This window comes from Macaca nemestrina, chromosome 3 (genome assembly GCF_043159975.1).
Source record: "Macaca nemestrina isolate mMacNem1 chromosome 3, mMacNem.hap1, whole genome shotgun sequence".
Taxonomy (NCBI): domain Eukaryota; kingdom Metazoa; phylum Chordata; class Mammalia; order Primates; family Cercopithecidae; genus Macaca; species Macaca nemestrina.
The window spans coordinates 148,745,689-148,760,772 of NC_092127.1; the positions used below are offsets into that span (position 1 = coordinate 148,745,689).

The window sequence follows — 15,084 nt, forward strand, 5'->3', positions numbered from 1 at the left end:
TTACCTCTTTTTGTAGATGAAGTTTGAAGCAACTGTTTGGCTTTGAGGGAAGTGCGAGGCAAATTTTTCAGCCTTTGCGAAGCTGTTGAAAAATAAGGAACTGTAATATTTGCCTGGAAGTACAAGATAAAGGCTATAGCGTCTATAAACTTGAATGTTTTAATACAAACTTGAAAATTTATCAAAGAACAGAAGCCATAAGGTGCAAATATGTTAGAATCCTAGAAGCAAAAGAATTTTAAAGTGATGCTTAGTGCATTAAGTTGGAAAGAAAAGGGGAAAGAACATAAACTTTAAAAGAGTTTCTTATAGATGAGAAAATCTCCAATACGTCAATTGGTCAAAATATCAAAGAGAAAACAAACCACCACAAACATGCTAGGGATACAAAGAATACAAAGATAAAAGTGATGAACACAAGCACACAGTATAAAGTGCAGCACTTGTTTAACGCAAAAAAAGCAGATTTTGGCAAAGCAATTATTGTTAGATGAATTACCCTAATGTGAAACCATAATCTGCATACTCAAAAAGGAGAAGAAAACTCAGAACCCAGCAGGTCCTTGGGGAGTCACAATCTAGTAGCATTAATATGTTCAATACCATCTTATAGAGTACAACTAATACAACTAATTTTTTACCTCAGACTTTGGATATCTAAGCACCATATCTAAGCTGTGCACATATGTATGCAGGTGGGGAGCACTGTATGTAATGTTGGTGTGGGTTGAGGGGTTTGGAGGAGTCAGACCATCTACCTTTTAAAGTTTTCCATGAGGAAAGCTAAGCTTTCTTCCAAACTCCTATCTATTAACTGCACTGAAACTCAAAATTAGCAGGTAAGCAGCAGCTCAGGGGCATCCAAGATAAAGTGGTTCCAATTTCCCCAATATACAGTTACTATGGCTCTAACAGACTGATGAGTCTCACACCTACCAGTGTATTTAAGTGGTTCTAAAATATTTTAGTTACTCTACTGAAAGTCAGATTTCATATACCTTTAGTGTTTATGTGCAAAAAAAGAGAGCTCTCGTCACTCTAAATCTAGGCAGATTGCATAAACGTTATTGGGCTGATAAAGGGATACTTGACACATTATCAGAAAGAAGTAAGATTTCTTGGCCAGGTGAGGTGGCTCATGCCTATAATCCCAGCACTTAGAGGCCTTCGGGAGGCCAAGGCAGGAAGATTCGCTTGAGCCCAGCCTGGGCAGCATAGGGAGACTCTGTCTACACACACACACCCACAGACACACACACACATAAATAAGCCAGGCATGGTGGCGTGCCTGTGGTCCCAGCTATTCGGGAGGCTGAGGTGGGAGGAGTGCTTGAGCCCAGGAGGTTGAGGCTGCAGTGAGCTGTGATTGCACCACTGCACTCCATTCAGCATGGTCGATGAAGGTTCTGCCATAATTTTTGTATTAATGTTTGTATTTTTAGTAGAGACAGGGTTTCACCATATTGGCCAGGCTGGTCTGGAACTCTTGACCTCAAGTGATCCGCCCGCCTTGGCATCCCGAAGTGCTAGAATTACATGAGCCACTGCGCGCAGCCAATGAGTTATCTTACTTCTATTGCACAAAAATACAGGTTACTATCAGAGTATTTTTCATCTACATATATATTCATACATGTTTTCAACCATTTATATTTTTATTCATCCACTCACTTGTTCCTGTTTTTCATTCATTCAAATAGTTTAGTATCTGCTTTATTCCAGGTACTGTTTTAGGTATAATGTATTCAGTAGGCAACTAGATGGATACAGTTCCTACTCTCATGAAACTAATATTCTAGGAAAAGGGAGATAGACAATGAGGCAGTAAAATATATGGCCTGCCAGATAGTGATAGCTGCTAAGGAGAAAACTAAGTAGAAAAGAGGGACAGGAAGTAGGCGATTTAAGTTGCAATTACAAATAGAGTGATCAGGAAAGATTTCCCTAAGATGACATTTGCATAGCAATCTGAAAAAAGATAGGAAGTAAGCTACATAGATATGTGGGGGAAAGCATTCCAGATAGAGGGAAAAAGATACTGAGATAGGACCATGCCTTGTATGTTTGAAGAACAGAACGTAGGCCAGTTGTCGGGTGGCATAAATGAGGGCAAAATGTAACCAATTGAACATACACGACAGTTCACACCACAGTCCACACTATTAACCATTAAAAAAGTTTATTAAGGATTCAATATTAAATAATGTCTATAATGAACTTGTCTGGAAAGATCCTATTTGAATTAATAGCTACGGTGACTCCAATGGACCCTACCTCTATTTATCCCTCAAGTTTCATGTATGATTGTAATTAACAATGGTTATCTACAGACAAGCAAAAACTGAACTGGGAATCTGAAGAATCAGATTACACACAGAACCAGGCAGTAAACTCTAAATTCACTTGATACAGAAAGAATGAAATGAATCATTTTCCTAAAATACCACAGTCATGTAACATTACTCAAATAACAAAAATCCAATGTTATTCTAAATTATCTTAATTTGATCAGTTTTCTAAGACAAAATCATTTTTAAATGACAAAGTGTAGTAGTTTAAGTGAAACTTTGAATCTTTCTAATAATAGAGTTCAGTGTGTTAGCTGTTTGAAAATATTTATGGTTTAAAACTTTCCTTGGTTATTTTAATATTTACATAATTCCACTTCAGCAATACCCTACTGTGAGAAGCAAAGATGCTAGTGCAAAACAATTACTGTTTCATGCCACCATTATAATGTCTTCCTCCACAAACCAGCTCCTTAAAAAAATCTCTTTTCTGTTAAAACACCATTGTCCAAGTCATTCTAGCTCAAATTTTTCTTATTTTAAATTCCATTTATTAATCTCTGGTCATTTCTTAAATCTATCGCTTCCTTTATATTCCTGTTGTCTCCTAAATAAGCAAATTCAGGCCTTCATCACACCCTATTTCTTGATTCCAATCGGTGTTTTTGTGGTCTCCCTATATTTAATCCTTTTCACTCTATTCATGTACATCAAGGGAAGGGTGTTGAAAGTGCTGCTCACCTCCCCAAGAGCAGGCAATAAGTGGCTGTATTGCCTGTAGGCAATTTAGAAACAAAAATAAAACCAAGTTGGTCTGCTTTCTATTATCATCATGTCCCAGTAATAACAAACATCAGTTATAAAAGCACTCCTCCCTGAAAAAAAAGTTGGTCTAAGCTATAAACAACTGTTGAGTTTTAATAACATATATGTAAGCTTTAAATAAGCACATTTTATGACTTATACTTTAATAAATACTTCATGTAAGAGTTAATTAGGAAAGCTCCCAATTACAGTCTTCTACTTATAGTCTCCCCTGATACAGGTAGATTTGGCTATACATGTTCCTTTCAAGAGAAAGTTGGTAGCAATCTGAAATTATTCAAGCTCACTTCAGCGAAGTGTGTGCCTCCAACCCTGTGGTACAATATATTATTATATTTAAGCACATTAGAAATAAACAATGGTACAGTGATTTTTAAAGAAAATGAAAGGATTTGGGGTTGCCTCAATTCTGTCATTATATGGGATTTTGAGCTTGTGTTTAAAATATTTTAACTGCCAAGACATTGAAAAATCATTAGACCTGATCCCTCAAAACCAAAGGCATGGAAAGTATGGCAATTTCTGGAATTTACTGGAGAATGGAATTTTAAGATTCTCTGCTGAACTTATCCTTATGTTGAAGATTTTCTCTGTGTAGCAGTTGCTTCATGAAAAAAACTTTCAAAATTAAAATTTAAAGATAGTGTTCTTCCATCAAGAGTAGAGACAGATTCAATATTGAAAGATCAATTCTGAAGAAGTTATTAAGTTTTCAAAAACGAAAGCTATACTATTCACCACTATGACAGATCAATATATAAAAACATTTTTCCTTCTTAAAAAAAGATCAACGTAACTTCAAATTATTAACCAACTGTCTTTTTGGTATTATAATGGTGATTTTATTATTTATTTTTTACTGACAGTTATAAAATACAATTTCAATAGAAGAATATTTTCACTGTCTGCATTTTTTCCTGGCCATTAGTACTATAATTCATTTCATTTCATGGTAACTGAAAATGATTTTTCATATACAGGAGGATGTTAAAAATTAGCTTCTCTAGGTGCCAAATACTAAGCAAGCATAGCCTCTGTGAGTGAAGATTAATTATTACTAGGTAAAATATCCCATTGTCCCATATCCTCATTTTTGTTTAAATCTTTTATTGCTTACAAGTTTTGATTTAGAGTCATTTGGGAGGCCGAGGTGGGAGGACCACTTAAGATGAGGAGTTCGAGACCAGCCTAGCCAACATGGTGAAACCCCGTCTCTACTAAAAATACAAAAAATTAGCCGGGTGTGGTGGTGTGCACCTGTAATCCCACCTACTGAGAGGGAGGCTGAGGCAGGGGAATTGCTGGAACCCAGGAGGCGGAGGTTGCAGTGAGCTGAGATCATACCGCGGCGTTCCAGACTGAGAGACAGAGTCTCAAAAAAAAAAAAAAAAAACCTCATCCAGATCTCATCACCCTCACTCCCTTACTGCTGTGTCTTCAGATCTTAATTTCTTGCCTAGATTATGCAATAATAGCCTAAGTGGTTTCTAGTCTCACCTCACTGAATCTATTCTCCACATTGATATCAGAGTGAACTTTCTAAGAAACCACTTTGATTAAAAACCTACTATAGCTCCTCCCACTTAGAGGATGAAATTCAAATCCTATGATATTTTAATACTGCTACAGCCTGTCTTCTCTCTACAGCTATCATCCCTCATGGGATGCTGTACCCACTCCCTTACCCATCATACACCCTACACTTTAGTTATACAAAATCACTATGTTCAGGCTGCCATTCTCAAGACTTTTCATTACTGATTCCAATGTTGGGAAAACCTATACCTCCTTTCTTTGTTGGGCAACTCATATAAGCTCCTCCTGGGCTGGCTGAAATATCTTTTAATATCTTTCCTGAAAATCCCATCACACTGCTGAATTTAATGCCTCTCCTCTGTTCCCATAGAGGTTCCTGCCTAACACTCCCTGCTATTGGAAGGCATAGGCTGTTTTATTAACATTTATATTCCCAGCCCTGGAAATATAACGTATACCCAATAATATCGACTGAATAATTAAGGAACACATAAGTGACTGACCACTGGATAAAATCCAGAACTCTATACTAAGCATTCAAGGTCCACCATGGTCAGGGTCTAACCCACTGGTTCTCAAACTTGAACATGCCCCCAGAATCAGCTGAGATGCTTCTAAAATATAGAATCTGGGTCCCTATCCCAAGTGCATTCAATCAAAATTTCCAGGGAGAAAGGCCTGAAAAACTACTTTTATAAAGTGTCCTTGTGATTAGATAACTGAGCCAACATCATTGCACTACTTAAATAGATGTTTTATAAATGTTTCATTCATTCTTAGATTAGCACATTACACATATTAATCATGACTTATTTGTTTCAATTTGTGTTTCAAAATTATGTATAATTCAAGTGTAATCTACTAGTGTTTTGGTAGTAAGTGAAATCTGGATGGGAATTCCTTCCTCATGGGTCTCATAACAGGATGGCTATGCATAAGCTGACAACTGCTCTGGACACTCGTCCGTCTTTCTTCAGTAAGAGGTCCAAAGTAGAATGTTGATCCTATATGTATTTTCTCTGGGGTATAACTCTGTATTCCATGCAAAAATATTCTTCTGTTTGGTTAAATGTAAGCAGATGGATAATATTACATTGAATTATTTTACTCTTCTACGATAATTCACAAAATACTTAGTTAATCTCAAATCATGGTCTGATAGTCATTCAAGAATGTTTTCCAAGATGTACTCATTTGTAATTAGGTAAGCATGATCTCATCCAAACAATGAGGAAGAGGAAAATAGGAGACTCAGGGAGGCCCTGGGAAAAGGGAGAAATCTGGCCTTGCTTTCACCACTTCCCTAGTTATATGGCCTTGTACAATTCATATAATTTATATGGATCTCTGCTCCCTTTCTATAAAAATAAATGATTTGTGAGGTTTAAATGAAATAATACACTTAAACATATACAAAAAAATAAAATTTGGTTATTATTTTTCAAATCAGTAGATTGTGTTGGGTTTTTCTCCCTTCCCTTATTTCTCAACCAATTATTCCTATGACTTTCTGGAAACTAAACTTTCTGCTAAACCTGTGCTCTAACAATCTTAGAAAGCAAGGCATTAGCCTTTTGAAAAACTGACTCTCACAAACATTCCTTCCTTTAATTGACAAAACTAAGAAACTGACATGTATCCATGAACTCTGCAATGCTCTGGTTTTCTTAAACTTTTTAAGTTGTATTTTCCAGATATAAAAGTCAAAAATTGGTAATAGTTATAAAAATGGAAATACATTAGAACTCTCATAAATCTCATATTTGAATGCCAGCATCCACAATAATGCAGCCACAGCAAATAAGCATATAAAAGTAGTGATTGGCATAGTAACAAGGCAAAAGAAGTGATCCCTTAGGTGGAAGTAACAGCAACCTTGCAAAGTTAGGTTCATGCAGACCAGCAAGTAAGAACCAAAGCTTTACCACTTAAGAGCTGAAAAAATAAATACTTAAAACAAAATGCAACATCTGTTACACTAACAACTGAAGTTTACACAAAAAATACAAAATACCAATTCATGTACAAAGTATATAAAGCTTATTATAATTGTACAAATTATATATCAAAATAAAGACTATTATGAAAACTATATATACTAATTAAAAGAATGCTTACATATATATTTCATGTATCAAATATATAGGAAATTTCAAGATAAATCGATAACACTTTTTTTGCTTCATGTTACACTACAACAAAGTCTTAAATATTTTAAAGTAAACTATACTAAGTTTTAAACTTGCTAATATTTTGAATTTACAACTTTCCAAATACGTTTTTGAGAACAGTATAATTCTATATCAAAATAAATATGTGACATTTTAATTATAAGCTTTACTACAGCCAAAAATATAGAAATAAACAACTACATACAATTGAAAAAAAAAAAAAAAACATGGTACCTTACTTTCTCTTCTGCCTATATATTCAAGTATTGAAATACACCATTACAAAACTGCATACATATTTTCCACTTAAAAGTAAATCAATGATTGGAATCCCATTGTGTTTTCCCTATATATATTTCTTAATTATCAACTTCTGAGGAAAAAAGGAAAAGTAATTCACCTACAGAAAAAAACGATAGGTTATCAGCAGGTGGTTATAATTACACAATGGTAATTCCACCATTAGAGAAGGCAAGCAATCACTGTGAAGTTTAAGACACAGACAATGCATTACTTCTAAACACATTTTTATCTTAGCTTCCCAACCTTTTCTTTTTCCTTCTGTTTTTGTAAAAAATTATTTTTCATTTCCATAAAGCTTTGACATGCTAGAATAGTTCAAATACAGAGCACGTATGAGGGGATGAGGTAAAGAGGATATAAATATAGCTAGTTTTAGAAAGTATCCGGGCCGGGTGCGGTGGCTCACGATTGTAATCCCAGCACTTTGGGAGGCCAAGGCGGACGGATCACGAGGTCAGGAGATCGAGATCATCCTGGCTAACACGGTGAAACCCCGTCTCTACTAAAAATGCAAAAAATTAGCCGGGCGTGGCGGCGGGCACCTGTAGTCCCAGCTACTTGGGAGGCTGAGGCAGGAGAATGGCGTGAACCTGGGAGGCGGAGCTTGCAGTGAGCCGAGATCGCGCCATTGCACTCCAGCCTGGGCGACTGAGTGACTCCGTCTCAAAAAACAGAAAGAAAGTATCCGGTTGCTGTTTGGACATGTATCATGTAAAGTTTTGAGAAATTCACAATGTAACAATTCAAACTAAACATGAAGGCATCTTTGAAAGCCAAGTACAAACATTGTTTTGGATCATCTGTTCATATGCTGTAAAAGCATGGCTTATAATGTACTTAAGTTTTATTATTTAACCTTCTTAATTATTTACTATTTTTCTTTCCTGTTACATTAACATTGTGGGTGTTTTTTTGCATCAGCCAAATGTGTCAGGGGAAAAAAGAAGCCAGAAACAGGATATTCTCAAGTGTCAAATTAAGTTAATCTGTATCACTCACCATTTCGAAGATAAAGCTCAAATTCTATCCTTCCTTTCATTTCAAGTGTTTTGTGAATTCCTGTTTTCTATGCTATTTATTAGTACCACAGTGAGTATTATAATCGCACTCTCAATTACAGAGTTCACAATATCATATAAGACTTGGAGTACTAAGCTTAAAATGTAATTTGCTACAAAAACAGGTTTAGCATATATCTAGCTGAATACATGTGGTTTACAAATCTCTGGGTAACAATTTTCTACAGTGCTTTAAATGTTAGAATTTTAAATCTCAGGAAAAATGGAAATTATATTTCTGGATAATTTTTATATCATGGTCTAAACTACAGATGTGACAAATCTCACTAGGTGAATCTAGACTCTCACCTAGTGAGAGCCAATGCTCAAGGTGAATCAACATGGGTTTAAATTCTAACTTGCCACTTATAAGCTGTATAATCAGAGGCAGTTTATTTGGCCATTCAAAACTTCAATTTCTAATCAGTAAAACATGGTAATAATCATACCTCCTTCACAGAATTGTTCTAATGATTAAATAAGATTATGCATCTAAATACAGTATAATAAAAATTTCTGTTATATAAGTAATATCATATGCACCTGGTAAACAAGGAAAATTTGTCAATATATCACAGAAGTCATTTTGATTCAAATATAGTTTTTTTCCTAGCTTGTTTTGTTGTTTATTTTTTCAATAGACTAGAGTGCAGTAGCATGATCATGGCTCACAACAGCTTCAAACTCCCGGGCTCACGCAATCCTACCACCTCGGCCTCTTAAGTAGCTGGGACTATAGGCATGTGACCACCATGCCTAGCTAATTTAAAAAAACGATTTTTTAGAGACCAGCCTCCAGGTCAGGCTGGTCTCAAACTCCTGCTAGACTGTTGATTTTTCAGCCACCAAGTAACAACAGCTTAACATGAAGTATATGAAGTCAGCTAAACACAACAGGGCGAAGGAAAAGTGCAAAGAAATTAAATTAGCTGGGCATGGTGGCGCACGCCTGTGGTCCCAGCTACTCAGGAGGCTGAGGTAGGATCACTTGAGCCCAGGAAGGTGAGGCCGCAGTGGGCCATGACGGTGCCACTGCACTCCAGCCTGGTGACAGAGTGAGACTCTGTCTCAATAAAAAAAAAAGAAAAAAGGAAAAAAAAAGATGAAAATGAAAAAAGGGTTAAATACCTTCACATTTTTAATTGTTTAATTAACAAGTTATAAGCGAACAGTCAACTCTTGTTTGTATCACTTCTTCATAGCCTTGAGAAAATGAAAGAACATAACACAGCTTTCACTTCAACCACTGATAGTAATATGCCACAAGGATCTAGGAGAATATGCATCTATTGTGTACCTATAAGGACCTGAGTGAATAAGCATCCCTTGTGTCCCTACAAGGACCCAAGTGAATATGCATCCTTTGTGTCTCACAGCTCATATACGGGACTGATGTGAGCTGTGAAACACATGGGATGAATACTGAGCATTTATAAAATCATAAAAATAACTGTAATCATTTATTTAAAACTGTTTTGACTACATGCTCAAATCTATCCTAGTTAAAAAGTAATTTATTGAAAGTGTTCCATTCCTTTAAAATCAACTTGTACATTAATGTACACAATGCCCATTTACTCCCCCATCACTACTTCTTGGCTCAGTTTGGCTATTTTGTCCTATATGTTCTTACTGTATGATTCTCTCTGATCTTTGTCTATGTTGTACATGTTTCCTTAATTCAACAGTCTCAACCTTTCCTTTCCATCACATTACCTTCAAATCTTTCTTTAAAAATGAAGTTCTATATCTCCTGGAGTATTTAATAAAGATTTAACATGAATTTAACTGTGCTAGTATAGTTACCGTTTTTATTAATGTTTTCTAAGAAAGTTGCTTGGGTTTTCAGTGGTCTATTCCAGGACTATTCCCTCCACTCCTCATCATCCCATCATTTGTATTGTGTAATACTGCAGAATGTGAGGTTTTCAAGGAATGTATATTTTGTGCTATAGTAGAAATGCCTGTATTCATTTAACGTACTACTTGCCACAAAATAAAAACTCAAGTATTTATTACAAATAATAGCTGAATAAAAATACTGTCACATTCATGGGTTAGTATCCATCCAATGACCAAAACTTATTAAAGATTATAATCTACATGTGTTGTTTCTACTATAGTTCTAAAATTCACCTACTGTAAGAGTTTAGTTTTAGTTCTAAGAATTTGTTTTCTGAAAGATAATTTAAATAGATAAGTCCTGATCAATTCTTAAAAAGTGATGGTTTCTGGCAATTTATCTCAAATTTTAATCTATGTTATAAGTAGGATTAGGATTATAAATTAATTTGGCATACATATTGATTCAATATTGTATTTCTTCATTAAAATAGCCTTAACAGACACAGAAAATTGAATCAAAACCAGAAATTTTACCTCAACAGATGCAGAAATAAAATGAGATCATCCAAGAGTTCTCCTGGTATACTTTTGTTTTGGTAAGAAAAGAACTTCAACAATCCAACTTTGATAATAGATTTAATATACTGCAGGTTTGAACAATGAATTGATAATATTTTGAGTATGACTCTAAAATTATGTAATACCCAAATAAACTTCTAGACATTTTTAAAGTGGAGGTTATTAAAGAAAATTTACATACTAAGGGACATACATTTTTGGACGCTATACTGGTTATTATTTCTAATTCTAATATCTATAAGCAAAAGCTATACCTACTTTAATAGTTACACTTTGCTTATTTTAAAAATTCTGGAGAGACCAGAGTTTTGTATAGACAGATGTACTGGCAGAATCCAGTATCCTACATAGAAAATTTAAAACTAATATAACTTTGATTATCATCCAGCAATTAATAAACACTAAATTTTACTACAGCTATGGCTTAAAACAGTTTTTCAGCACAAAACAAGTATCTAAAATTTTCATTTCTCTTTAATTGATACACGAAAGCATAAGAAGAATACTTACTGGCTGAAGCCTGAGGTTGCATGCGAGGTATTCCTCCATTTGGCACTTGAAAATTTGAGTCACTTCTGCTGCTTTTCACTGAGTCAACTTGTGTATTAGATGTTCGAGACAGGTTTGGAAGACTGCGTCTTAGTTTTTCTGCAACAGAATTTTAATTTAAAAAAAATCATATTCTTTCAGATGGAGAAAATTAAAATATTAACTAGCATTCAAAAATCAAATTGTTTATCAAACATTCTGTTTATTTTATATGAGAAAACAGGAAGGACTTGTCTTATTAAAAAAACAAACAACTCAATCTAGGATCCGTAAGTGGGTAGAATATAAGAACCCTTAAAGATAACCACAAATTATATATTTAAATCAAAATCTAAATACAGGTAAACTTCATAAAACAATGAAGCAAAAACAACCAAGTAGAATGATATTCACTTTCCCTTTTATTTTTGTAATGATTCACTATTAATAAAATAGTAAACCTGACTAAACTCTTGATTTACTTATCTGGAATACAAAAACTTGGCAAAAATTGTATTACTTTCATAGTGTAATATAAAGGAGACTTTTTTTTTTTTTTAATCTAGAAACTTTTTTTTTTTTTTGAAAACAGGGTCTCACTCTGTTGCCCAGACTGGAGTGTAATGGTGTGATCATCGCTCACTGTAGCTTTGAACTCCTGGGCTCAACCAATCCTCCAGCCTCAGCCTCCAAGTCACTAGGACTACAGATGTGCACCACCATGCCCAGCTACTTTTGAAAAGTTTTTCCTAGAGATGGGGTCTTGCTATGTTGCACAGGCTAGCAGAAACTGTCTAATTATCAGTAAAATATGCTGTTTTACCTTCATTTTTAACATTGCTTGTCTGTAAATCTGTGGGATGGCCTTGAAGTGAAAGGCGAGGTTGCTGTAAGCGGCTAATCATAGGCTGTGGGGACACTCTACTATATTCTATTCCCCGAGCAGGAGATCGTGAACGAGGTGAATTTCTGGGTGACTGCTTGGGTGATGGTCGAGGTGAATTGCGTGGTGATGGTGAAAACCTGTTAACAGCAGGGTATACTGCATGATGCATATTGTCATCTTCATCATCTAAACTTTGTGCATCAAGTTCCTGATCACTAAAAGTACCCCGTCTTGTAGAATTGCAAGATGAACCAGAACTGCGCCGAGACGTGGTGGCTGCATATTCTTGCCGGAGACCTGGCAACAATGAATGTTATTTAAATTATATTTTTAAACATTTAAATATTTTTAAAATTTAAAGTAAAAGGTTATCACTAAGAAATTCAAAGAGGGTGTAAAGTGTACAAGAAAATTTCCTTTCTGCTTTTAGACTTATATAGGCTTATATGCCCATATAAGGAGAAATAAATCACATCTGAAGGTTATTTTTAAATTGAATGAAATCCCCTAAACCACTGCCCAATTTCCAGATTTCTTCTTAAAGCTAAAATCTGTCTCACATGGTAGAATCATTAATTTAAAAATATTTCTACCCCTAAAGATAGTAATCCAAATTTGAGACTAATATTAAAGGAATATCGAGGGGAAACAATTACCATCCAACCAGTGGAAAAAGAATATGTATGTGAGTAAATAAAACTACTTGGATACTTAATTACTGAAATAATCTTACTCATGAAGATGATAAAGTACCAAAGAAACTTCTAGCCCACTTATAGGAATTCAGTACTTGGGCACAAACGAAATCTTGATTGCTTCACTACCCAAGAGACTTCCATTTTTATTGTTTTAAGCTTGTTTTCAAGCTTAAATTCTAAGTCTTCAAGTAACAATTTTCAAAGAATTCTCCTATATAGCTTGATACCTTCGAAAACACCCAAGCAACCTTGGGAGCCCTTCAAATAGTACAGATGCTTCTAGAACAACAGAAAAAAAGTTGATACGTAACATAGTCAATGAAGAAACAAACTCCAATGCAAACGTATAGAATTTAGGTAATATTCTGAGCACATCCTGCTATTAGCACTCCAGTCAGAAAGATCTGTTATAAAGTGGTATTCAAATCCTTAAGTCATGTATTCACACACAGAAAGTGCTATCAACATGGTTCATCAAACTAGTGGATGAGAATCACCCTAAAGTATCTTCAAAACTACAAATTCCTAGAGTCCACTCAGCCCTTCAGTCAGTTTGGGAACCAAAATAGTAACCAACAAGTTACTTAGTGTCTAGTTATAGACAACATGGCACTAAAGTCACCTAACAAAAGACAACAGACCAATGAAAACAGTACTGTTAGCAAAGAAAAACCCACTTCCCGATGTAGGCTCTCCTAACAAGGGGATCCTAAGGAAATTATAATCAATCACTATAGGATCTTGCATTTGTCATCTAAAATCGAAGGACCTTGACCAGGCAACTGCCCAAATCTGTAGTTCTACATTTCTAATCATTACAAAAAACAATGCTGTAAAAAGGAAAATCATCTCTAAGAAAAAAAAAAAAAAAAAAAAAAGCTGTAGTTTTCAAGAACTATCACATATATTTTTATTACTATTTGTATCCACCAGGAAAATAAATATTCATGCATGTGGATGGTTTAGAAAAAATTATTAGAGACTAAAACTTCTATTGTTACCAAAACACAATACAAAACCAAAGCAAAGAGCTGGTTGAGCTTCTAACAAAATACTAGGATCTAAAAAGCCAGGGTTCAAATAAATGAGAGAACTTACTCTATTAGGCAGCATTCTTTATTTTTTCACATTCACAACAATAACCAGCCCCTAAACAGCTGACAATACCACAGTCTCAGTGAGGAGTTAATTAAAATTACAGAAGAAAAGAGTACTCTGCTATTTGGTTGTAGGGCTAAATAAAGCAAGCACTAAGTCCTTCTATCTTCCTAGGGGTAGCTGTATGGAAATGGGAAGTGAATCAGCAGAATAAGAAACACTTTAGTTTCTTAATAAATGCTACAGCTTGATAAAGCTTACCACATATTTAAAGAGAACCTATTATATATACAGACAACAGAACGTTTTTGAACTAAACCGTAGCAATGCTCCATTACCCTCAGCCAACTGTCAAGACTTGTCAAAATATGTATTTCAAGGATTCTTTTCACCGTAAAGGTTAAAGAAATTACTTCAGAGAGATTTCTTACTTCATAGTTATGCAGATGGCATCTTCTAATGAAATGCATTGGCAAGAATAACTACCTTCAGATGAGTACCAGGGCAAGCAGCCATGAACCCTTCAAAAAGTATTAAAAATTTTGTGCATATGTACATTATGGTGATAAAAGGAGTTATAATTTTTATAGGATTCTCAAAGGTATCTGTGGCCTAAAAAGTTTTCATGGTTCACTCTGCAAAGCACCATCGCATGCTTCATTTAATTTAATGTCACAAGTCCAATGTTCTCCTAACGGTCTTTTTTATAATTTACACCATGTATTCTCAAGTGAGGAGATATTTACTCCCAAGAGGGCAAAAATTGGTTCTTGGGGTGGGAAAAAATTCCTAGATGTCATAATCGTATATTGCCCTCATAGTACTTAGTATATCTTGTGGTATTAAGATTTCATGGGGACTGTGGGTGAAAAGGAAAAACAGTTTTTAACAAGGCTCCTTAGGGGAGCAACTAAAAAGAAAAAAATTGAGAAACGCTGGTTTACACTAAAAACACAAAGGGTAACAGATAACAATTACAAGAGTAAGTGCCAGTGCAGAGTAACATGCAGGGTATGAAAACCAGTCATAGAAGCAGAGCAGCATAAATACTATTCTTTGTCCCTCACACAGCATAACTGCTCTATGAAAAAATGGACTCTGAAAACAAGTTGATGAATAAACATGTACATATGTCGACTAAGCCTCTGAAATGTCTACTGCAACATTTCTACTTTCACTACATTAGTATCCTCACAACACTTTAAGACATATTCAATATACAACAAAATTATGCAATAGTAAAAAACCTCAACTCTTAAAAATTAGAAT

At 34.9% G+C, this 15,084-nt stretch overlaps 1 protein-coding gene across 2 annotated transcripts in view; it reads right to left on the minus strand.

Moving 5' to 3' along the window:
- Nucleotides 1–15,084, minus strand: part of LOC105487663 (SLAIN motif family member 2) — a 77,555-nt gene that overhangs the window by 24,945 nt on the left and 37,526 nt on the right. The window contains exons 5-7 of one of the 2 annotated variants that reach the window (XM_011751172.2): nucleotides 11,957–12,316; nucleotides 11,116–11,253; nucleotides 5–82 (exon numbers count right to left, since the gene is read on the minus strand). In XM_011751172.2, the coding sequence (XP_011749474.2) occupies nucleotides 5–82; nucleotides 11,116–11,253; nucleotides 11,957–12,316 (576 nt within the window). The remainder of the gene's footprint in view (nucleotides 1–4; nucleotides 83–11,115; nucleotides 11,254–11,956; nucleotides 12,317–15,084) is intronic. The other variant, XM_011751173.3, reaches the window with a different exon arrangement.